The sequence below is a fragment of the Convolutriloba macropyga genome, chromosome 2 (assembly GCF_964194025.1).
Source record: "Convolutriloba macropyga chromosome 2, txConMacr16.3, whole genome shotgun sequence".
NCBI classification, from domain to species: Eukaryota; Metazoa; Xenacoelomorpha; order Acoela; family Convolutidae; genus Convolutriloba; species Convolutriloba macropyga.
The window spans coordinates 82902118-82928536 of NC_134469.1; the positions used below are offsets into that span (position 1 = coordinate 82902118).

Genomic DNA, 26419 nt, shown 5'->3' on the forward strand with positions numbered 1-26419 from the left:
AAACGTTTGGTTAAATATTTACATTTTCAAAATCGCCTCGTAAATATATGAAAAGTTTGGAAGAAAAAAATCCTAATGCCATTCAGCAATAGTCGGTTGACGTGAAGCGTTCTTTCTCATTTCGTTAGAGTTACCGAATATTTTTTGACTTGTTCATGAAATGCCTTTGTATTTTTTTATCAATGATGGATAACATGGATTTGTCACGCAGCAACACTGCACAAAACATGTAAAAACATACAAAAAAATTGCAAAAAACGGTACAGAAACGACCAAAACAAATTAATGCTCTACGAAAAAAAACAAGGTATAGACTTAGAGCACAAGAACAATAAACAAGGATACACGACACATGACAGTATCCTCATTGGTGTGCTATTAATGTCAGTTCTTACCATGCAAATTCTTCATCTTCTATTTTTAATTTTGTTTTTATACAAATTCTCATCTTTGTTTCATTCTTCCTATGCTTTCATGAAACCCGTTCCTGAATTTTAATTCATGCTGAATTGCCAGCCTGTTATTTTCCTCTATATATTTCTACATTTGAAGACGCGCTGAAACTCTAATTTTAAAAATTTGCTTGCCAAAAGCGTTTAATTATTGCGATGTAAAAGCGCGCCACATTTTACCCAACTGCAAATTTATTTTGAGCACAAAAATGCAAATTGTGAAGCTAAAAAATCACCGCAATGGTTCAAACAATATTAAAGATCCATTGCCATTATGCGAACTCCAAATCAGGCTAGAATCGCGTATCGGCAAATTGCCATTAATTCAAAAAAAATTCGGTTGATGTTTTTTTCTCAATTCGTTGCTTTGAGTTGCTGTATGTTAATTTGCAAATGTTTTCGCAACTTGCGCAACTGTACTGCGTCGGTTACGGTTGATGACGGAAAATAAAACAAACCCAATTATGTAAAAGTCAACGAAGCTGAGGATCTTGACAATCTGAACCCTGTTTAGCAGCTTTTGCAGCAAAAACTTTTGCGGCAAATGAGAAAAAAATTCAAATGAGAACTGCACTCAGGACGACGTAATCAAACTATTGACTGAAACTCAAAAAATAAATCAACACTTTAGTTCAAAATCATTTCATCTGTTCTCGGGTTGATCATATTACTAAACAACTCGTTATCAAGCCCTTAGGATCAAAACTAACTTGCAGAAAAAATAGGCTCCAGCCTTTAAAATTCCACGGGAAATACTAATCTGATTTTTGACTTCCACATTTGCGGTCTCCGTACTTGGAGTTGAATTTTGTTTTGACTTATCATTTTTGTTTCAGTTGGGATTAAACTTTTTCATTATTAACTTTCCCGAAAACAGAATATTTTGGCCAAACAAAAAGCTAGAACTAAAAAAAAGAAAGCAGGAAAAGTTTATTTTTTTTCACTAATAAACTGCATTGTTCTTTCTGCAAGTATACCACTTTTTCAATCCGAAGCTTTTTGCGAACCATCGAATGATTCTAAAAAAATATCGATTTATTTATATTCCAATTACGAAAAACTTTATGAAAAACTTTTTACCAATAACTAGTGGCGTGATAGCCGAGAGGTAAGGTGTGTGATTCACACGCCAATGATTGAGAGTTCAATCCCCTGCCTACGTGAAGCCGTCAGTGTGAGGATGAGCTCTTACTTAACCACAGCTTCAGGTTGACCATAGCCTGACCAATGTTGGCTGTAATGATGCTACCACGTTTCAGACGCAAGTTTCAGACGCAAAAAAATGGACAAAGTCACCCAAAAAAGAGCAATGCTGCTCATAAAAAGAACAGTCTGAAATGTGGGGAATAATAAGAAAAAGGGCAGCTGAGAAAGGCTATTGTAGGCCTAATGCTGTTCCGCTGCGATTACGCAGGAACCAAAATTATTATTATTATTATTATTAAAAACTTTATGCAAGAAAAAGAATCAGTCAGCGTGATACCCGATATTTATCCAATATAAACGTGACATTAAGATACAGTGACTTACTAAAAGAAATTTACACCAGGATTATTTGTATTACAGAAATTTGATTGAGTAAAACTACTGCTGATCAGTATTGACCACGTCCAGCACCTGATAATTACCTCACGGGAAAAAATTGAAGGAGGCGCAGTATTTATGTACAAGATTTATTTTTAAAATTAAGAAAACTGTAGGCATAAACTTGCTAAGGATCGGTAAACTTAAAATTAAGCAATTAAAAAGTGACAATTGGTTTCATTTATAACCCACTAAATGCTATCACGCCAGAAACGTTAATGAAACTAGAGGAATACTTAGACGAGCTTGTGGTCCCTTCACAAAGTTTCCAACTAATTTGTGATGAGTACATCAAGCATCACAAGTGCATAACAAGCATCACGAGTGCATAACAAGCATCAACTTTTCAGTTTTTCGATCATTAAACTTAAGCTGATTCATCAGATATCACCGATTATCACTCAGTTTTTGCTAGTTTTCAAGTCGAACCAATGAATGCTAAAAGAAACACCACTAAATACTCGTAATTGAAAATTACTTAAAAAGAAAGCAGTGTTAAAGAAGCTGAAAAAATTTTACACCCGATTTCAGAGGAAGTTGCCACAAGTGTAAAAAAATTCTGATAAGCAATAAACAAATTTCAAACATAGCTGGCAGATTGCTAGAAAATAGCCGCAAAAGCTTCGTAGACCTGCAGTCTCAAAAAGGTTAAAAAAAGACAGACTAAAAAAGAAATTTAGTCTTTTCCTTTAGGTCAGAGATGTTAAATTACAAATCTGTACAACTTATTGCTGTTTCTATTAGCTGTTCTTAAATACCCTTCAGTTAGAGTAATATACACTCACTTGACCTTATCTCTTTTAAATTAAAGCAAAGAAAAGTCAATTTTAAAGTGAGGAAGTCATTTTTGAGAGTGAGGTAAGTCAAGTGTGACCAAAAATTTAACTAAGTAACATATTTAGATCAATTATTCTGTAAGATATTTAGAAAGGTAGTTTTGCTTTATAGAGTGGTGTATCATAAGAACGTTCACGTTGACTGATGTCGATGTCAATGTAAGTGCTTAATCATAAAACATAGCTGGCAGATTGCCAGAAAATAGCCGCAATAGATTCGTAGATCGGCAGTCTAAAAAAACAGTAAAAAATACAGACCAGACAAATTCGTCTCTTCATTGAAGGCTGATCTGTTATAATTTGATTAAAAATCTGCATAAGTTATTGCTGCCTCTATTAGCTGATCTCAAATAACCTTCATTTAGAGTGACACACACCCATTTGACCTTATCTCTTTGAATTAAAGTAAATAAAAGTCAATTTTAGAGTGAGGAAGTCATTTTTGAGAGTGAAGTTAGTCATGTGTGACCAAAAACTTAATCACGCGAATGAACAAAAAGATTCGCTCCACTAAGAGTGGAAAATGACGTGACGGGCGCAATTCAATTGAAATTGTACGAACGAATGAATAAAAAGCAGATTTGAAGTGATTGTGACGTTATATGGTCGTAACAAAAACCTTGAAGACAAAAAAAACCAAGAGACGGCCAATAATAGCCTCAGCTATTACTTCGCGGCTATTAATAAAACTATTTTGCCAACGCTGGATCAATTCCTTGGCTCAAAAAAAACAATTGCAAAAAATGTATTGGCAAGCTCGCTGTTTGAACCATAGGCTGTCAAAAAGAACATTTGAGAAAAAGATAACATAAAACTTCCGGTTGCAAAGAAATTGACCTTTTTTCATCAGAGTAGTTTGCAAAAGGAGTGACAAAAAAACTTCATTTTTCACGGTCCATAATGAAATAACGAATCAAAAATACATATTTAACATTGATGACCTTCCACTAACTTATATTGACTATTTTAAGGATTACTTTGAACAATTTGGCAAAAATTTAACTTCGGCTTATAAGCCAAATGAAACGAAGTCACCCCTCATGAAAAAAAAAACAATTCAAATGTTTTATGTGCAAAACTACCGGGGACTAGATGGAAGAAGTCAGATGCAAAAAAATGCATGTTAATTATGTTTCTGATATACCAAACCATGCCAAAAAAGCCCTCCTACACAAAGAAGAATATAAACATCAAAATTCAGACCGATCATTATTGCTAAGAGTTTTGTAGGAAGATTTTTGAGAAACCGAGATAAAATCGAGTTGTTAATTTACATTATTATTAAAAATAATAATATTTATGGTTCCTGCGCAATCGCAGGGGAACAGCATTAAGCCACTGCGGCCTGTTTTCAGCTGCCCTTTTCAGCATCAAATCAATATCAATTTGGCCTTGAAAATAAAAGAAACTATTGATGCGATTGAATAAATCCTTAAAAAAACCCGGAATAGAGACAAATTTATTTGTTGCACTTTCTTGATCAAAAAAGCTTTTGATACCGTCAACTATTAAGTTTTCGCAAGAATGTCACCCCTATTGATCACTCAGCCAAACGCATAATAATAAGAGAGTCATGTCTTTTAAATAAAAGAGTACATTGAAGTAGGTCGCAAGAAAATTTCTAACTACTTGTTGGATCAGGAGTTCTATAGGGATCGATCCATCCATGGCCCATTGCTTTTTTATTTACATAACTGATATTGAAAAGAGAGCTAGGGTAGCACTCTACGCTGACATAGTTGTTTGAAATTATTCTGAGAGTTTTAAATCTAGCAAATGGTTCGATTAAAAATAACAGCTTAATATTGAATGAACAGAAACATTTTGTTTTTCACAGTTTGCGCAAGTTCTCATTTCATTGAGAACTTCGCAAAATTTCAAATCGAGAAAATTGAAAGGATTAAAAATTTCAAGTATTTACCATCGTTATTTATCACCAACGGAGGTTCGCCCATGATGTGAAAAAATTGAGGTGCACTTGATCCAACTTTGAGGACTATTTAAAGGCCTTGAAGAATTATGACAACAGAGCAGTTTTGAAATGATATGTTCAATCAATAGTAAACAACGAGGCATTTATGACAAACTTCATGCAAAATCTTAACGTGGATAACCAAATCAAACACTTTCTTAGAACAATATTCCTTAAGGAAATGTTTTAACCCACATGTTCCCTTAAGAAATCAAATTGCACACAGTGAAATTGTTCAAATTATATGAACTTCTAAAAAAATTTATAGAAATGTTGGAAAGTGAAAATTTTCTTGCATTTGATTTAAAAGACGAAATTAGATAAACGGGCTGCCTGAAACACCAATCTAGCAATTATCTCAGAATCAGAGCCTGATTAGATACCATATTAAAAAAAACACTTGCTAATTTGATTTTGAGGTTGCAGAGCCTGTCGTTCCAATGTTTCTTTCGCTTTGGTGCTATTTTTAGCTCTAAGAAGTTAATAAACATGATTTATTGACCTCTAGAGACATTTTGAAACTGGCCAGTGATACTAATAGTGGTCTCGCGGTTGCAGATATTGTTCAAAAAGGTCTCAACAAAAATGTAATTTTTTTGATGCCTGTAACAAAAATTTTGGTAATTTTTGATGCCTTACAAAAATTGCTTTTGAAAGCAATTTGTGAAGCTGTTCCTGTATTTATATCTTACCGAAAAGAAACATTTACTTTTAATATATCGAAATCTTGGTTTTCATAAGTATTTTCTGAAGCATTCATGTTAAATTATATAAACTGATCCTTTATGCAAACTTTTATAAAAACGAATTTTCTGCTTGTAGACAAGTCTCATGATTGAGAAGTGACAATGAAAGCAAATAGACCAATAGTTCAGAACAAACCCCCTGCAGATTAATGATCTTCTAACTAATTATCCAACTACATACTAACTAATACTTTTATACTGTTTAGTGGTATGAGTTAATTGTACGGCTAGTCTCGCCTCTAGTCAGGCAAAAAAAACCATTACGCATGAGTAACAATAGTTTCTTCATTCACGTTAACAAAAGCACCAATAACCAACGCTTTCCGTTACCAGTATACACTCGATGCAAAATTAAAAGTATATAGCAGAAATCACAATTTCAAAATTTCGCTCAAACGCACTTCTATCAACTGGGCAAAATTATTGGATCTATTCTGCCCCCCCCCCCCGTTTTTATTTCCCCGTTTCAATTTTTATGTTGTTATGTAGCAACGTAGCACGTAAATTAGCACGGCGCCTGTGGCCGTAAATGTTAAATGCTCACAAAGCTAGGGGTGCAAAACACAATAGATGCAAATTATTGATCTTCCGGGATATCTTCGAAAAAGGCCTTTCTTCCTCTTTCCGACATTTTTCAAAGCCAAAACAAAGTCAAGTACCGTCAGAAAAATTACATTCGCAAGACAGGCGGCCGCTCTATTGTAGCCTCACTTGCAGCTATAACTTCACTGTGCGGTTTCAAATAACGTTATTAGAGCTTTCTTGAGACAATGATTTTGAAAGAGAAAGTAAATCAAGTCTTTCCAGATGACATTCAGCGATAATCGGCCGCCAAATGAGTTCCTTCAAATTGTGAATGAAATAAAAAATTTAAACTTTTCAACGGCTAATTCAATCAAAATCAAACTGTTCAAAATTCAATAGTGACAGCGCTTTAATTAGTCTATTGAGTCGGAAAATCCTAGACGAAAAACTGAATCAAAATTAAAACCATCAGTCAAAAATTCCCCAAAATTTAACGAGAAGCATATAGTGGTTTCTGGACTGCTTGTGTATATCTTTCGAGAGCAAATAAAATAAATATTTTTCAATTTTAGATTTTTGACGTTGTCTGAGGCCGATTTCGAAAAAAACATTACCCAATTCAAATCGAAAGAATGTCTCTCGAACGACTGACAGCGGTAAAAATTAATTTGAGCTTGGTTTCAAGAAATTGAAGTAAAAGCGCTACATCGTGAAAGTTTTTAAATGAAGAAGAACTTGCAGTGCAATTAAAAACAACTTTTCCGGAACCGGTAATCATAGATTTGCTGCAATATTTAATACGCAAACATAAAAAACATTAGATGAATATAAAAATCTCGAATAATAAGAAACATAGGCTTTAGACCGAAACAGAGAAAACCCTCTCTTTTTTTAAATTGCTGCGATGCTACTATTTGATCAAGAAACTGTATAACTTAATGATGATTCAATAAGCTGTTCTCAAATATTTAAGTAAATAAAAGTAATTTTGATAATGAGGAAAGTCAGTTGTGACCAAAAACGTAATCACGCAAATGAACAACAATCGAAATGACACTACGCACGGAATTCAGTCAAACTTGCATGCATAAAAAGACAGATTTGAGCTGATCGTAACGTTATATGGCTGCAACAAAAATTTTGACGACAAAATAGAAACCAAGAGAAGGCCAATACCAGCCCCAGATACCGCTTTCCGGCTATTAAACAATGAAGGCCTCGAAAATGAAAATAGTCAATTGTTGCTGATTTCTCATCTCTGTTCATAAATTCACTCTAGAAAAAAGTCTGAAAATGAAGTCAAAATATTAAACTTACCGCCATAAAATACCGAGAGTATCCTAAGCGGGTACAGTCAGACTTGAAACTATTTTTTGCCTCTGCCTCAATTAAATACAACAATTACTTCATCAACGAAAAAACATCGTATAGTAAGCACATAGCTGGCAGATTTACTGAAAAAAACCTCGATGGATTTTCAGACACGTCGTCTCAAAATACCACTAAAAAAATGAGACCTAAAAATAACTTTAGCAAACCTGTTCTTCTATAAATTGCTGTGATGTCTTTATTTATTTAGACTTATGTTATATAAGGCTACCATCAAATAACGTTCAATGAGAGTGATATGATCTTAACTCCTCCAATTAAAAGGAGATAACGACAGTTTGTGAGAGTGAGGAAAAATCATTTTGAGAGCAGGTATTATTGATCAAAAATGTGTGAGAGAACTATTATTCACTAAAATGAAGAAAATATTTACTATAATGGGTGGAAAATTGCGTCATAAAAAGTGCGTCTTATTAGCTGACAAAAAATAAGGCTAATCCGTAAACTAAAAATGCATATTAACAATTTTAAACTACCTGATCCATATTTACATCTATCACAAAGCAGAAATCACAACATAATGCTAGGAAAAGTACAAATTAATCTGGATAGTGATTTACATCGAAATGTTCCCCAGACTAGCCGGGTCCTCTAGAGAACAAATTTGTGTGCACCTGTGTGATCTACAAGCTTGTGGAGTCCATTTCGTCACTGTCTCTCCGATCTTTAGCTTCTTTGCTGGACCAAGTCAGATCCTCGGACGACTTTGTATGATAGACGAGTTTGTTTGTCTTTAAATAGTCGTAGTATTGCTGTATTGCTCGCAGGTTGCTGTCACCAAATAGGACGTGGCTCCTTTTGTCAATTACGAATGATGTGGCCTCTTGAGGTGTGAGTTTCCAGTGCCTGAGAAAGTAGCAAGCGAGCATAGTGGCACTGCGACTCCTGCCTGCTTTGCAATGGATGTACACTGTCCTGAACACAACAACATGAATAAAACCACAGTTGATCATCATCACATCTTTCTCTGTAAGCAATTAAATTTTTGATTTCACAGATCGGATGTATAATACAGTGTCGTTTCTATCTTCCATTCACATATTGTTTTATTTCATTTCAGTTCAATTCATTCAACCCCGCCTTATATTTTATCATAATTTTGCACCCCTGCTCCATGGCCTTGTGATCGCTTATCTTAAAGTCGCTTTTGTTCTTAGAAATAAAAGCATTTTAGGTCACGCAAAAAAAAAAAACGGTCAAGCAAAAATTGTGCATAAAAAAGACACACGCGTTTACATTAATTGCTTCAAACTTCGTTCGAGAGCAGTGAACAAAGTTGGAAATATAAATCAAAATAGGCGAGAACTAATCGGGGTGAAACTATAAGGGTGAACATAATAGGGGTGACGACAATGGAAACTCTCAGTCAGCATCAGAACTAGAACATTTTCATAGCAACATTAACTTTCAGTGCTGAATTCAAAAATGCTTGTGCAGCTCTGATATCAAAATCAGAGAATTAAGACTGCATTTCGGAAGCCATCTCTGAATCAGAACTAGATTAGAGTCCAATAAGATTGATAAGTTCATTTTTGATTAAAAAACTAAGTACAGATAAATTTCTGGAGCATAAACCGACTAATGTCGGAAGAATTGCTCTTGAACGACTGGCGAGGCAAATTAATTCAAGGGCTGTAGCCTAGATAAATTTTTCCTTATGGGTGCAAAAATAGTTGCCCACACCTCGATTCGAACAATGGACCTCCCGATCCCTCACCAGAAGCACTGTCCACTCGGCTATCAGGCCGTTCTTTTTGCTATCTTGAAATCGATTGTAATTTAGCAACAAGCTTTACTTCGGAGTGAGAGCAATTGAGATCACTCAAAAATGAAGAACTAAACCGTGAAAAAGTCACTTGAGAAGTCAAAGAATGTTCTATAAGAAAAGCGCAACAAACGGTCAAGTGAAAAAAATGCATTAAAAAAAGACCAACACGTTCACAATAATCGCTACCAACTTCCTTCGAGGGTGATTGAAAACTTCCTTCGAGGGTAATTAAAAACTTCCTTCGAGGGTGATTGAAAACTTCCTTCGAGGGTGATTGAGTACTGCACCATTACTTCACCAAAACTATTCTGAATTAAATTACAGGCAAAATTTAACACCACTGTCTTTCTTTCAGTTCATTGAAGATTAAATAAAACATTAATGAGTAAAATAGTAGGACACATTGCTCTCGATCTACAGATTATTGCTAAATTTTATTCTTACTTGGTTTAACATGATAGCATGGTAGCCTTTAAATTACGTTGTTGGAATTTATTATAAAGCAATTTGGGTCCTTTTTATCCATTTTATTTGACTTTTAGCAGTGAACTGCCGCCAATAAAGCTGGGCTGCTCAAAGCTACAAATGAGAGGGAAATTTAGACTACACAAAAATCAAGAGGTCAAGGACTAAAAGGTCAATCAAGAAGTTATATCAACCAATTACCCGAAAAACACGGCTGAGTAAAAGCGCGTATCAGAAAAAAATCAAAATTATACTGAATTTGACAGTCACAAAAAGAGGACAGAAAAGGCTGCAGTCTCCAATGCTGCTGTCTCCATGCAATTAATTTATTTTGCTCGATAGTTTAACAACCCTCGCTATTCGTCCCGTTTATGAACACGAGCTCAAAATACTTTTATCAATAGTTTTTCTGCTGCAAATAAATCAGAATAAGAAATTTTTTAATTAGAAGTTTTTAATAGCCTCTACACCAAAAGAGTCTAAAACGCAAGATACTTGTAACGATAGGTACCTTTGTCGAGACACGTTGTCGTGTATGAACTGTACGCCCTGGCTTATCTGTTGTCTGGATGGGGATCCGACGAAATCGACAACTGGCAAATTCAACTGTTCAACTCCCATCGAGAGCCACTGTGTGGGCGACGGCGTGAGGTACTTCAATTCGAAGGGTTCGTTCATGGACACAACCGCCTTGATTCCAACGACGTTCACCAACTCATCAACTGTGGACCAGAGTGGAATGGCTCCCAGGATGACGTAGGGTGCGATTTCATGGTACCACGCACGTTGACCCAATTTCTCCAAGGCCACATTATAGAATAGAGAGGGCAGGAAACCCACCCGTGACATCAGGTAAGACTTCATTACTTTTTCAAGGACGCAGAAAAGCAACTTGGCGTTCAGTTTCAGGATAGTGTCTCAAGACAGCTAATTTTTGTCAACATCCATACACAAATTCAAATATCACGACACACACAATGCTTGTAGAACATTGGCCGCCTGAAATTATATTCTGTTGTCAAAATTTCCAGCCAAACATTTTTTGTTGAGCAGTCAAACGAACGAAATGAACACTTCGTTTCGCGATTCTTAATTTGATCTCAAAAGATTAGCTCAGTTGCAAACGTAGAAACTAACTAAGTGCAGAAGTTCAATGTCAGCTTATCAGATCAATAATCTTTTGCGGAAATTAAATATTGAATTAAATAGATAAAGTCAATAGGTTTGAACAAATTTAGGCGATTGATTTGACGAAAGTAGTAAAAAATAAACTTTAAGTTATCAAATGTACAATTTATAGGCAAATTGAATGACAAACAACTGTACACAGCTCTTTAATGAGTTGATTAGCCCATGATGTAATCTATTGAGATGACTAATACTTATTTGATCACAAGGCACACAATACCATTCAAATGAGTATTAACCTAAATTGGCAACGGAGTTTTCACGTTGCGTAACATGGTATCATATCAGCGGTCAATTCAGGTCGTGTTTCTTGACTTCTCAGATCAGATACGGTTCAAAAAGAAGCAATCGTAATGACAGCAAACAGCGGTTAGGGTCATTGTTCTGCAGTTCACGTTATCGCGGTTAGATTGGTTGAGTAGGTTTGAGTTGACACTAACTTCGAGTCAAAAGTTGCTGATAAATTCTCAATAATTTATAGCTTGAATCAAAATGATATTTAAATTGTATGAAGCAGAATGGACAGCAAATATTCCAGAACTGTCCCCCGTTGAAATACGAGCATCTACTACTAATAACTAATTTTACGCAATTGTAATTGCACATTGAAATGGCTAGTCCCAACTCTTAGAAGGCTACACACGCCGCTTCGATTTAAAAACTTGCATTAGTTTGTTCACACAGGACAACTCAAAATTTGTTCACGGGGTTGGGGGGGGGGGGGGGGTAGAGGGGAGGGTGCGGGGGGGGGGGCAGTTCTAATATTTCAGTTAGTGCGTTCATTGACACAAAGTAATCCCAATGATGATTTTTTTTCGTATCACAGGTAGATTAGTTTCCATCTATTTAAGGCAGATCGAAGTTATTCCAGAACTTAATGTTGCAGTCATCGAAGCCACTGGACACAACAGTTGACTCATCCGCCCAGGCCAGCCCGGTGATGTTGCTTTTGGGATGAGCCAGCATGAGTCTCTTAAATGAGGCCTTGTTGTTCACATTCCAGAGGACAATGTGAGTGTCCAGACCTCCTGTTGCCAAGTGGACTGAGTCACTGTGCCACGCGATATGGTCCACCCTGGCGGAGTGTGAACATAGGTCACACTTGAGCGTGTAGTCAGCACACTTAAAACCATTTAAAATCTTTCGGTAAGAACATGTACGAAATTTAGGCTCTTCGCTGATGGAATAAAATATGGCTGAACCATAGGCATCAAAAATTTGTCAAAAAATTCAAACGCGAAGGGTTAATTGGTAAAATTTCCCTCATAAGGCATTCAAAAATTTTACAATTTTACACTTTTGTCTCAGAAGAGAACGTATGACGCATGATTGGTCTCATTACCACGACACAAAAAATTCGACTAAAATGATGGGTTAAAATTTTTAGGACCTTTGTTTTTTTGCCCCATCACACAGTGACAAATTTGACTAGCGATTATAACTTTTGGGTCCATAATTAGTAGGTCACCATGTAAAAGAGCAATTACAATTGGAGGGAGTAATGAAAATTTTACGTCCACCAATCAGCTTTTTACTTTTTTGGGGTGGGGACAATTCTTTAGTACAAGCTGTTTGCCACGCTCGCTTTCTCATACGTTCATATTGAACGATTACAAATTCGAAATTATGCTTATCGAATCTCACCTCAAAAACTTTGATCACACGTGAAGAGTCGATGACGGCCAAAAAGCTCCCATCAGGTGAAAACTCCAAATTTGTCGGATCAGCATTGAAAGGAATCTCCTTCTCCAAGTCCAGGCCGAGAGAACTCGTCATCGAGTAAATTCTCACTTTCTTGTCAGTGCAAGAGCAGGCAACTTTAGAACCATCAGAGGCCAACGCCAACTTGACAACACCATGATTCAGTTCCATGGTATGCGCAATATCATAACCATTGACGACTACAATGTGTTTCAAACAGCCTATAACTGCAAGATCAGGGGAGCTCTTAAGGGCTACAATTTTCTGGGGTTGCGATGGGCACTTGAGAGGCTCGCCCACAAATGTGCCACTGCTTTGATCAATGAATCGGACCATATCGTCATAAGACACACTCGTAATTGTAGAGCCACCACGGTTCGCCATTGAAATCACCTGAGCTTTCATGTTGCCACCCTGTTAAATACCGTATGCATGACCAATCGAATTACATATTAAAAATGAATTGATAATAACTTAATTGTGTACAACAAAACATATTATAAGTCCGTGCAGAATACTCATATCATTTTCATTGGAGTCATAAGAATTTCGATCATTTAAATTCACCTGAATCATGATAAGTAGTGAGAAGCAATAAAAGAATTGAATATCACCAACGCTCGAAAAAAAACAATAGGAATTGTTTCTTTCCCGATTGCTATATGACTATCTCTATATTATATTTAACAACTTTATAGGGGTTTGATCTTACCAGAAGACGTTTAATAAAAAGGCCAATTTTATGAACAATTTTATACTGCAATTTTAAAATAAACAAAAATACTCCAGTAGGCGATAAGTGAAGAAATTCTAGATGAAATTCGGCGTCAGAGCCTTTTTGATGAGATTAATTCTCTGTGCTTCTAATAAACTGACTTTTTGTTTGCATAATTAATTTAACTACGTTGCGGCGCTTTGTGTAGAATAAAAAACAAAGTTCTTACACTGCCTCGAACTGTCAGATTCATAACCAACACTTCAGGAAATTCAGTGCTTTTTTATTACTCACATCTGGAATACACGCAGCCTCCGAAGACATCACGCAACAAAAAAACTTTCAATCTTCAGTTTTCTTTCTAGCCCTAGTGATGAGCGGATTCAAATCTTGCAAGAATCTTGCAAGATGATTCAAAACTTGCAAGATTCTTGCAAGAATCTTGCAAGATATCAATCAAGGCCAAAAAATATATCTGGGTACAAGTGTTTTAGGAATCATCTTTGAAGCAAGTTTTTGTTTACTGAACAAGTTACGAAGCCTAATTCAATGAAAAAAAAATAGCCAGGATTCAAAATCTTGCAAGAATCTTGCAAGATTTTGAATTCCGGAAAAAATATTTATGTGTTTTTGGTAGCTAAAACTAACTGAAAACCAAATATCATGACTTATATCAGAATTCTTGATCAGCAAAACTGAAAATAAATGACTTTTTTCGTCAACGCCTTTTGAATTTGAAATCTTGCAAGAATCTTGCAAGATTCTTGCAAGATTTTGAATTTACATACAACTTTCCGACAAATAAATAGAAATTACTCGAGGCAATCAAATCCGTCTTTTTAAAGTTCAATTTACCAAATAAAAAACAGAAATATTTCAATATTTCTCTTATCTTTCATTACAACAAATTATTTTTAGAGAAACAAACAGTTGGGACTTTTTGTTTCTGATCCTGTCCGTAATTTAGCATGTTTTTGTTGTAGTAAAAAAAATCCGATCAATTTGAAGTCTAATTATCTTCCTAAGGAGATTTAAATTAACCCATGATGCCTTCAGTTGATAGCTATTAGTGTTAATGTCCTTGAAGTGTTTTCATTCAAAAAAATCGATGTGTTTTTGAAAATTCATCTTTTGTTCTTCTTTCATTCGATTTATTGTTCAATCTTCATGTCAGAAAGTCAACCTTGGCTTTCTGGTAAATCAAACATTAACTTCGTTTTTGATCTTATGCTAGGTAATGCTTCTTTTTGGGACAAAGAGAAAGCAACAGTCGGAGTTTTTTATTTCTGATATTTTGCAATGTACCGCAACAAACTAATTGTAAAAATGATATATTAGTTCGTTCAACCAATCTTCTCATAGAAAGAAAAAACTGTTTCAAAAATATGGCATTTCAGTTCTATGGTGCTTTTATTAACTCTTGTTCCAAATCTTTTTTTGTCAAATCACACAAAAGACGCCGGCCTCAAGGGCGAGGTGGGAATTTTCTCCCAGTTCACAGTAGTGGTCTTGGGTGTTCATAACTACTAAGTGGACTTGAATTACGTTCAAAATTGTCCACGTTGCACCGTTTTTAGCCGTTCTGCTCAATTGTTTGAGAAGTTGGTGTCTCCCATTAGCCCAAAATTCGCGGTTACGCTTCATGTGTTTGACGATTTCTCCAAAACTACTGTACCAAATTGAACGGCCATTGTCTTTTTTGATGAACACTGAATGACTTTGTTTGCAGTGTTTAGTTGGTTTCCCAACTCGGCCTAAAAACAATTTACTAATGTTTAAACTTGAAAAAGTTGAAGTAAACCTTAATTTTTTTGGGGCTCGCTTATTGTTTCTGACGATTTTTCTTGATCTACTCTGCCAATTTGGCCAAGCATAGTGTCGTTTTGTTGAATTTAGGTTTTTCCGGTGTTTGCTGTCTTCATTTGGTATCTAAATTGGCCTGCTCAGGACGTTAGTAAGCTGTAAATCTTAAAAATTAAAAAATATATATATTTTAATTGTTTTTCAGTTCTGATGTAGTTTTTCTTCTTAATTGGTTATTGTTGCTAACAAATTGTGTTATTTTGGCTTTGTTTCGGTTTCTTGCGTTTTTGGAAAGTTAGTTTTTGGGAAATCATCAATTTTTCATTCTTTGCGAAATCATGAAATTCTTGTTAGAGGTCTTTTTTATCAAAACACACAAAACAACCTGGCCTTTAGGGCGAGGTGGGAATTTTTTCCCACTCCTTAGTGGAGATCTTGGTTGTTCAGTAACTACAAAGTTGACTGGAATTGCGTTCAGAAGTGTCCGAGCGGCACAGTTATTAGTCGTTTTGCATAATTTTGCGAGAATTTGGGGGTCTCCTAATAGCCCAGAAATCGGGGTTCGCTTCATGTGTTTTATGATTTCTTCGAAACTACTGTATCAAATAGTACGGACATTGTTGCGTTTTGCTGACCCTAAATTTCCATTGCTTTCAGTGTTCATTGGTTTCTCAAGTTGCCCTAATCAAAAAGATATTAGTGTTTAACTTTGGAAAAATGAAAAAAAAAAATTACATATTTGAGGGCACGCTTATTGTTTCTGACAATTTTTCCTGAACTACTTTGCCAAATTGGCCAAGCATAGTCGAATTTTTTACTGTAAGTTTATCAAATGTCTGCGGTCTTGAATTTGTGTCTAAATTGGCCTGCAAAGAAAGCTTTTAAGCTGTAAACCTTAAAAATTAAAAAAAAAATACTTTTTAATTGTTTTTCAGTTCTGATATAGTTCTTCATCTAAATTGGTTATTGTTGCTTGCAAATTGTGTTGTTTTGGCTTTGTTTCAGTCCCTGAAGTTTTCCAAAACTTAGCTTTTGGGAAATCATCAATTTTTCATTCTTTGCGAAATCAAAAATTTCTAGTTAGAGGTCTTCTGTCTTTTTTTCTATCAAAACACATAAAATAACCTGGCCTCTAGAATTTTTTCCCACTTCGCATTGGGTGTCTTGGGTGTTCAATAACTACTCAGTGGACTTTAATTAGGTTCTGAAGTGTCCGATTGGTACCGTTTTTAGTCGTTTTGCATAATTTTGCGAGAATTTGGGGTCTAGAAGACGGAGGTACGCTTCATGTGTTTGACGATTTCTCTAAAAGTACTGTACTAAATGGGACGGCCATTTGCGCATTTTGTTGTTCCTGAACTCTCCTTGTATACAGGGTAGATAGATTCCTTACGTCGGCTTAATCAGAAAAGTGGAGGAAAGAACTTGTTTTTATCACATTGAGAAAGGAACTTAATGTTTTGTACTTTTTCGAATTTCTCATTGAATTTTTGGCCAAAACGAGTGATTATTGGCTTGATCTGTTGCTATTAAGACGTTCTTCTCTGAAATGGCTAGTGACAGTCCTGAAAATTATTATTTGGAACTGTTATTCAATGATGAATGCGGAAAAACGAATCCGTACTCAAATTTTGGGCTGAGTGATGTTTTGCTTAATTGAACAACTGTATCGTCGTGCATTGACGATATTGCACCTATAACGGCTCATTATGTCTGTACCAGACCCCCTTTTGCTTTTGATGAGTAGTAATTACTCTGGCACGCCCTGGTCTAGAAGTTATTCAAGGACAAAGTTGCGAAAAGTAGCATTTTTGGGTCATCTTGGTGTCCACACAAGTTTCTGTACCCCACAATACCCGAGTAACCATACATATATGGGTTCGTTAGTTTCCTCAGATAGTGGGGAGTGTTTCCATATATATTTTTTATATGGTTTTATCGAGTTGAGAAGGTCAACTTTAGCCCTGTATGCGCCGAACCTCGATTTTGGCCAATCTCTTCTCAATTTTCATGTCTGAGTGGTGTTTTGCGCAATTAAACAAGTTTTTCGGCTTGCGTTTTGTGTTTTCTAGACACTATTTAAGTTGTTGAAGCTAATTGTATCAAATAATCGGGTTAATTCAACAATTTTTCTTTTTTCACGATTTCATCAATTTTCTGTGGATGTTGTTTTATGTCAAAACACACAAAACATCAAAACCTTCATGGTGAGGTGGGAAATTTTTTCCCACCTCACGATGAAGGTTTGCCGTGACCTAGAACGTGGAAGTGGACCAGAATTACACCCACAAATGCTCCGGGAACGCTGTTTCACGTTGTTTTACGTCGGTTCCGGAGATCTTGGGCTTCGATTTTAGCCCAAAAAATGGGGTACAGAACAGTATTTTGTTAATATCTGCTAAAGTACTGGACCAATTTTAACGGGAGTGGTCGCATTTTGTTAGCACTGAACCCCTCTTGCTTGCAGTGTTATGTTGGTTTCCCAAATCGGACTAATCAAAAAGTTATTAATGTTCAAAGTTGAAATAGGTCGAATTTTCGGGCTATTCTGGGTGACCCAAATTTCGGTACAACAAAACGCGGGATTTACCAAACAAATGTTAGTGTTTTAGAATCCTGAGTTAGTGGGGAGTATCCCCATATATATTTTATATATTATATTATGCAGTTGAGATTGTCAATTTTGGCTCTGAACAGGTGTCACTTCGCTTTTTAGGGCATTTGGTACGGTACCTTATTATTGCTATAACTCCTTGAAGAATGTACCGATTGGGCTCATTTTTTAATATGATGCGTATCTCAAGCAGTGCTACAAACTGTATTAAGGCGGTTTATTTTTGTTTCGCCGTTTCAGAGAAATTGGCCAGTAAATTTGCCCTTGATTTTACCTCTAGAAGCGGTTGACAGCATCCGGTCACTTCTTGAAGCTTTGAATTTTATCAGTTCGGGTATGAAAATTACTGTCTTAGATTGCCTGTATAATGTAGTTTCCGAATATGTATACTTTATATAGCGTTTTCTGAAGTTTAGGTGTTCAATTTTAGCTCGGAAGGTGGTGTATCTCTCCTCTCGGTCAATTTGGTACGGTACCTTATATTTGCTATAACTCCTTGAAGAATGTACCGATTGGGCTCATTTTTTAATATGATGCGTATCTCAAGCCGTGCTACAAACTGTATTAAGGGTTTTTTTTTTGTTCAGCCGTTTTCGAGAAATTGGCCTGTAAACTTGGCCCCAGTTTGACCTCCTGAGGAGAGTAGCACTACCTTGAGTACTATATTAAACCTTGATTTAATCGAATTGAACGGTAAATTTTAGTGTGTCAGATTGCTGTGTTAGTAGGGAGTGTGTCCATATGTATTTTATGTATATCATTCCCAAAGGTTCATGATTTATTTAGCGAAACAGCAGTCGGACCGGGTCCCATATTGGTCATCGGTACGGTACCTTAATTTTGAAATATCTCCTCGTAGAGTGAACCGATTTTGGATCTGTTTGTTGATTTGAACTCACCATGAGCTGTACTTTAATTCCTGTAAATTTCGTGTAATTTCGTTCAGCCGTTATTGAGAAATTAGTGTGTATTTTAGCGAAACGTCAGTCGTTTTGGGTCAATTTGGGACTTTGGTACCGTACTTAGTTTTGCTAATTACTCGTCGTAGAGTTAACCGATTTCGAATCTGTGTGTTCAATTCAACTCGGCTTAAGCCGTACTTTAATTCCTGTGATGGGCGTATTTTTTCTATCAGCCGTTTTTGAGAAATTGGCCCCGAAACATACGGTCGTTTTGACTTCTTAGTGACCGGTCCGTTTCACGTTTCTATTCGCAACTTTCATCAGATTTTCATTTCAGATTGATTGTAAAGTAAATTAATTCACATCGTGACAGATTACAACACGAAAGGATTGTGAAACGTGAGTTAAAACCTCGAATCTTTGAATCCTCTATTTTTATGGTTTAGCTTCGAATCCTATTTTTATGTTGAGTTGGAGTGCAAAGTGTTGCACTCAGATGATAGCAAAAAAAGTTCTTCAGTAGTTGAGCTCACACTGCAGTGTGCTGAGCACAGAATGTTCTGCGCGCTTATTTTGGCTTTGTACTAAAAAAAATGTGAAGGAACGAACCAATACTCGTGCTGTCGTGCTCGGTCTGGTGTAGTGGTAGCAGTTTCATAAAAAGTGATTTTCAATGTAGTCAAGGACTTGTTCAAATCAATTGAGGGTCTATGTAGGAGTGTCATAACCCAGGTACGTTCTAACAGAGAGGTAATTTTTGATCTAGGTGGCCTACAAAAAAAGTACTCAATACGTTGTCAAATTTCGCGCTCAAAAACTAGCTATATGGTGTTTCAACATAAATCGCTTTTGAACCTAGTCAAGGACTTATTCAAACGAATTGAGGGTCTAAGGAGGAGTGTCACTGTCCGAGTACAGTCTGAGGGGCAAAGAATTTTTGACCTAGGTGGTATACGAAAAAAGTACTCTACACGTTGTCAAATTTCGCGCTCAAAAAATAGCTATATGGTGTTTCAACATAAATCGCTTTTGAACCTAGTCAAGGATTTATTCAAATGAATTGAGGGTCTAAGGAGGAGTGTCACTGTCCGAGTACAGTCTGAGGGGCAAAGAATTTTTGACCTAGGTGGTATACGAAAAAAGTACTCTATACGTTGTCAAATTTCGCGCTCAAAAACTAGCTATATGGTGTTTCAACATAAATCGCTTTTGAACGTAGTCAAGGACTTATTCAAATGAATTGAGGGTCTAAGGAGGAGTGTCACTGTCCGAGTACAGTCTGAGAGGTAAAGAATTTTCGACCTAGGTGGTATACTAAAAAAGTACTCTATACGTTGTCAAATTTCGCGCTGAAAAACTAGCTATATGGTGTTTCAACATAAATCGCTTTTGAACCTATTCAAGGACTTATTCAAATGAATTGAGGGTCTAAGGAGGAGTGTCACTGTCCGAGTACAGTCTGAGGGGCAAAGAATTTTTGATCTAGGTGGTATACGAAAAAAGTACTCTATATGTTGTCAAATTTCGCGCTCAAAAACTAGCTATATGGTGTTTCAACATAAATCGCTTTTGAATCTAGTCAAGGACTTATTCAAATGAATTGAGGATCTAAGGAGGAGTGTGACTGTCCGAGTACAGTCTGAGCGGCAAAGAATTTTTGACCCAGGTGGTATACGAAAAAAGTACTCTATACGTTGTCAAATTTCGCGCTCAAAAACTAGCTATATGGTGTTTCAACATAAATCGCTTTTGAACCTAGTCAAGGACTTATTCAAATGAATTGAGGCTCTAAGAAGGAGTGTCACTGTCCGAGTACAGTCTGAGGGGCAAAGAATTTTTGACCTAGGTGGTATACGAAAAAGGCACTCTATACGTTGTCAAATTTCGCGCTCAAAAACTAGCTATATGGTGTTTCAACATAAATCGCTTTTGAACCTAGTCAAGGACTTATTCAAATGAATTGAGGGTCTAAGGAGGAGTGTCACTGTCCGAGTACAGTCTGAGGGGCAAAGAATTTTTGACCTAGGTGGTATACGAAAAAAGTAAAAAAGTACTCTATACGTTGTCAAATTTCGCGCCCAAAAACCAGCTATATGGTGTTTCAACATAAATCGCTTTTAAACCTAGTCAAGGACTTATTCAAATGAATTGAGGGTCTAAGGAGGAGTGTCACTGTCCGAGTACAGTCTGAGGGGCAAAGAATTTTTGACCTAGGGGGTATACGAAAAAAGTACTCTATACGTTGTCAAATTTCGCGCTCAAAAACTAGCTATATGGTGTTTCAACATAAATTGCTTTTGAATCTAGTCAAGGACTTATTCAAATGAATTGAGGGTCTAGGGAGGAGTGTCAGTGTCCGAGTACAGTCTGAGGAGCAAAGAATTTTTGACCTAGGTGGTATACGAAAAAAGTACTCTATACGTTGTCAAATTTCGCGCTCAAAAACTAGCTATAAGGTGTTTCAACATAAATCGCTTTTGAACTTAGTCAAGGACTTATTCAAATGAATTGAGGGTCTAGGGAGGAGTGTCACTGTCCGAGTACAGTCTGAGGGGCAAAGAATTTTTGACCTAGGTGGTATACGAAAAAAGTACTCTATACGTTGTCAAATTTCGCGCTCAAAAACTAGCTATATGGTGTTTCAACATAAATCGCTTTTGAACCTAGTCAAGGACTTATTCAAATGAATTGAGGGTCTAAGGAGGAGTGTCACTGTCCGAGTACAGTCTGAGGGGCAAAGAATTTTTGACCTAGGTGGTATACGAAAAAAGTACTCTATACGTTGTCAAATTTCGCGCTGAAAAACTAGCTATATGGTGTTTCAACATAAATCGCTTTTGAACCTAGTCAAGGACTTATTCAAATGAATTGAGGGTCTAAGGAGGAGTGTCACTGTCCGAGTACAGTCTGAGGGGCAAAGAATTTTTGACCTAGGTGGTATACGAAAAAAGTACTCTATACGTCGTCAAATTTCGCGCTCAAAAACTAGCTATATGGTGTTTCAACATAAATCGCTTTTGAACCTAGTCAAGGACTTATTCAAATGAATTGAGGGTCTAAGGAGGAGTGTCACTGTCCGAGTACAGTCTGAGGGGCAAAGAATTTTTGACCTAGGTGGTATACGAAAAAAGTACTCTATACGTTGTCAAATTTCGCGCTCAAAAACTAGCTATAAGGTGTTTCAACATAAATCGCTTTTGAACTTAGTCAAGGACTTATTCAAATGAATTGAGGGTCTAAGGAGGAGTGTCACTGTCCGAGTACAGTCTGAGGGGCAAAGAATTTTTGACCTAGGTGGTATACGAAAAAAGTACTCTATACATTGTCAAATTTCGCGCTCAAAAACTAGCTATATGGTGTTTCAACATAAATCGCTTTTGAACCTAGTCAAGGATTTATTCAAATGAATTGAGGGTCTAAGGAGGAGTGTCACTGTCCGAGTACAGTCTGAGGGGCAAAGAATTTTTGACCTAGGTGGTATACGAAAAAAGTACTCTATACGTTGTCAAATTTCGCGCTGAAAAACTAGCTATATGGTGTTTCAACATAAATCGCTTTTGAACCTAGTCAAGGACTTATTCAAATGAATTGAGGGTCTAAGGAGGAGTGTCACTGTCCGAGTACAGTCTGAGGGGCAAAGAATTTTTGACCTAGGTGGTATACGAAAAAAGTACTCTATACGTTGTCAAATTTCGCGCTCAAAAACTAGCTATATGGTGTTTCAACATAAATCGCTTTTGAACCTAGTCAAGGACTTATTCAAATGAATTGAGGGTCTAAGGAGGAGTGTCACTGTCCGAGTACAGTCTGAGGGGCAAAGAATTTTTGACCTAGGTGGTATACGAAAAAAGTACTCTATACGTTGTCAAATTTCGCGCTCAAAAACTAGCTATATGGTGTTTCAACATAAATCGCTTTTGAACCTAGTCAAGAACTTATTCAAATGAATTGAGGGTCTAAGGAGGAGTGTCACTGTCCGAGTACAGTCTGAGGGGCAAAGAATTTTTGACCTAGGTGGTATACGAAAAAAGTACTCTATACGTTGTCAAATTTCGCGCCCAAAAACTAGCTATATGGTGTTTCAACATAAATCGCTTTTGAACCTAGTCAAGGACTTATTCAAATGAATTGAGGGTCTAAGGAGGAGTGTCACTGTCCGAGTACAGTCTGAGGGGCAAAGAATTTTTGACCTTGGTGGTATACGAAAAAAGTACTCTATACGTTGTCAAATTTCGCGCTGAAAATCTAGCTATATGGTGTTTCAACATAAATCGCTTTTGAACCTAGTCAAGGACTTATTCAAATGAATTGAGGGTCTAAGGAGGAGTGTCACTGTCCGAGTACAGTCTGAGGGGCAAAGATTTTTTGACCTAGGTGGTATACGAAAAAAGTACTCTATACGTTGTCAAATTTCGCGCTCAAAAACTAGCTATATGGTGTTTCAACATAAATCGCTTTTGAACCTAGTCAAGGACTTATTCAAATGAATTGAGGGTCTAAGGAGGAGTGTCACTGTCCGAGTACAGTCTGAGGGGCAAAGAATTTTTGACCTAGGTGGTATACGAAAAAAGTACTCTATACGTTGTCAAATTTCGCGCTCAAAAACTAGCTATAAGGTGTTTCAACATAAATCGCTTTTGAACTTAGTCAAGGACTTATTCAAATGAATTGAGGGTCTAAGGAGGAGTGTCACTGTCCGAGTACAGTCTGAGGGGCAAAGAATTTTTGACCTAGGTGGTATACGAAAAAAGTACTCTATACGTTGTCAAATTTCGCGCTGAAAAACTAGCTATATGGTGTTTCAACATAAATCGCTTTTGAACCTAGTCAAGGACTTATTCAAATGAATTGAGGGTCTAAGGAGGAGTGTCACTGTCCGAGTACAGTCTGAGGGGCAAAGAATTTTTGACCTAGGTGATATACGAAAAAAGTACTCTATACGTTGTCAAATTTCGCGCTCAAAAACTAGCTATATGGTGTTTCAACATAAATCGCTTTTGAACCTAGTCAAGGACTTATTCAAATGAATTGAGGGTCTAAGGAGGGGTGTCACTGTCCGAGTACAGTCTGAGGGGCAACGAATTTTTGACCTAGGTGGTATACGAAAAAAGTACTCTATACGTTGTCAAATTTCGCGCCCAAAAACTAGCTATATGGTGTTTCAACATAAATCGCTTTTGAACCTAGTCAAGGACTTATTCAAATGAATTGAGGGTCTAAGGAGGAGTGTCACTGTCCGAGTACAGTCTGAGGAGCAAAGAATTTTTGACCTAGGTGGTATACGAAAAAAGTACTCTATACGTTGTCAAATTTCGCGCTCAAAAACTAGCTATAAGGTGTTTCAACATAAATGAGAGAGAGAGAGAGTTAATTTATCCTTGCTTGTATAGTATAAATACATAACAGCATAGATTTAGTAGAAAAAAAAACAACGAAGTTTACAATAGAATAGCAAAGTACAGCAGAACGATCAGCATAGTATTATTTATCTTCAAGCAAGGAAAGGACACGCAACGAGGTCGTTTGACCTACTTCACAGCGTGCCCAGATGTATACAACATAGATGATAAACTTATTAACATTTTTCAAAAAAAATTTTTTTTCTTTTTCATTTCTTAACAATGATTCAAAAACTTAACACAAAACATAAAAGGTAACTTTGAACAATTCACTACTGGATGCCCTCTTCTATGGCATATTTTTGCATGCACAAGCGAGCATCCAGACTTCGCCAACTTTGAAATAAAGAAGAGAAAAATAAGTTCTTTATATAAAAAAGACTCGAATTGAAGAAACATTGTTAAAAACTATCTTTAGAATTTAGAAAAATCAAATTTTGACAGCAAAAAACGAATCGCGGTGCCTTCTACGAAGGCACCGCCACAATTTTTGCGTAGATTTTTGTTATTTTGTAAAGAAAGCATCTAGAATTACAGGGTTCTGGAAATTTAGCAGAAAAACACTTTTCGAATGAGTTCCTCATTTCCAAGAATATAAGATTCTTTTAAATTATGATAGGTCCTTGATATTTGGCTATAGGTTGAGCTCCCGATAGAGTCATGCAAGAGTCCTTGAATTTTCAAAACATTGAATAATGTTGAAGCCCGACGACTTATCGAATTTTGCTCCAATTTAGATCTGCATAACGGCACTTTTAGTAACATGTGTTTTGCTCGTCTTGTCGTTAAAAAATGTCTTTCAAACTGAAACATACTGTTTAGATAGTCTTCGGCATGGAAACTGTTAATCGATTTTAAAACAAACTTAAGCAGCTCATATACATGTAATTCAAAAACTGTTAGAATTTTGTTTGCACAGAATAGATCTTCGCTTTGATCGAACCGACTCTTAAAGTAAATTAATTTAAGAATTTTCTTCTGTAGCAGATGGATTGGAGCTAAAGACGTGAAGCTAGAGCATCCATACACCAAAATTCCATATTGTATGATAGGACATATGATACTTTTGTAATATTCAAAGAAGTGTCTTAATTTTGATATTATACCACATTGCCTACTAAGTTTTCCTATGACAAGATCTATATGAGAGCTAAACAACAACTTTGAATCAACTATTATGCCTAAATATTTACATGATGGTTCCAATTTAATTTCTTCTGATGCGATGTGGAATCGCTCACTGGAAGCACTTGTTTTTAAATTTAATTGAACCGTTTTTAGCATATTGAGCTTAAGTTTATTTGCATTTAACCAAGCGGCTACACTATCTAAGTCATCTTGGATAGCTATTCTTGAGCAACCTAAACTGCAAAGGTTGGTGTCGTCAGCAAAAAGATGGACACTAAGTTGATTACACACTCTTGGTAAATCGTTTATATAAATTAAGAACAACAGTGGTCCAAGTATGGAGCCCTGAGGGACACCACACGTTATATTTAACGAAGTTGATGTCACACCGGCCAAGAAAACTCTCTGAGTTCTATTAGATAAATAGCTTTTACACCATTCTAGGCACTTATGACGAATACCATAACTTTCGAGCTTACGGAGCAATATTTGATGATCTAGTGTATCAAATGCCTTCTGTAGATCCAGAAAAAAGTTGACAACTTTGAATTGGCTTACTCTTATTCTTTCAGTTAATTCTGCCAATGCATCTATGGTGGAATGCTTTTTGAACTTAGTCAAGGACTTATTCAAATGAATTGAGGGTCTAAGGAGGAGTGTCACTGTCCGAGTACAGTCTGAGGGGCAAAGAATTTTTGACCTAGGTGGTATACGAAAAAAGTACTCTATACGTTGTCAAATTTCGCGCTCAAAAACTAGCTATATGGTGTTTCAACATAAATCGCTTTTGAACCTAGTCAAGGACTTATTCAAATGAATTGAGGGTCTAAGGAGGAGTGTCACTGTCCGAGTACAGTCTGAGGGGCAAAGAATTTTTGACCTAGGTGGTATACGAAAAAAGTACTCTATACGTTGTCAAATTTCGCGCTCAAAAACTAGCTATATGGTGTTTCAACATAAATCGCTTTTGAACCTAGTCAAGGATTTATTCAAATGAATTGAGGGTCTAAGGAGGAGTGTCACTGTCCGAGTACAGTCTGAGGGGCAAAGAATTTTTGACCTAGGTGGTATACGAAAAAAGTACTCTATACATTGTCAAATTTCGCGCTCAAAAACTAGCTATATGGTGTTTCAACATAAATCGCTTTTGAACCTAGTCAAGGATTTATTCAAATGAATTGAGGGTCTAAGGAGGAGTGTCACTGTCCGAGTACAGTCTGAGGGGCAAAGAA

The 26419-nt window shown here is 36.4% G+C and overlaps 2 protein-coding genes across 2 annotated transcripts in view; both read right to left on the minus strand.

Annotated features, from left to right (window-relative positions):
* Window positions 1-7932: 7932 nt before the first annotated feature.
* LOC142334794 (phosphatidylglycerophosphatase and protein-tyrosine phosphatase 1-like) lies at window positions 7933-10783 on the minus strand. The gene is made up of 2 exons (XM_075383098.1): window positions 10249-10783; window positions 7933-8419 (listed from the first exon to the last, which is right to left on the minus strand). The coding sequence occupies exons 1-2, from the start codon at window positions 10599-10601 to the stop codon at window positions 8128-8130; spliced, it is 645 nt and encodes a 214-aa protein (XP_075239213.1). The 5' UTR covers window positions 10602-10783; the 3' UTR covers window positions 7933-8127.
* A 132-nt stretch (window positions 10784-10915) lies between these two features.
* LOC142334793 (actin-interacting protein 1-like) overlaps window positions 10916-26419 on the minus strand; it is a 48671-nt gene continuing 33167 nt past the window's right edge. The window contains exons 2-3 of the mRNA XM_075383097.1: window positions 12570-13040; window positions 10916-12047 (exon numbers count right to left, since the gene is read on the minus strand). Of these exons, the coding sequence (XP_075239212.1) occupies window positions 11772-12047; window positions 12570-13040 (747 nt within the window). The 3' untranslated portion in view covers window positions 10916-11771. The remainder of the gene's footprint in view (window positions 12048-12569; window positions 13041-26419) is intronic.

Bases quoted from the DNA above. Each gene is read 5' to 3' on its own strand.
- LOC142334794 (XM_075383098.1), bottom strand. From the start codon at position 10,601: ATGAAGTCTTACCTGATGTCACGGGTGGGTTTCCTGCCCTCTCTATTC. The intron at 8,420-10,248 runs GTACCTATCGTT...TGTTGTGTTCAG, and splicing joins GACAACGTGTCTCGACAAAG to GACAGTGTACATCCATTGCA.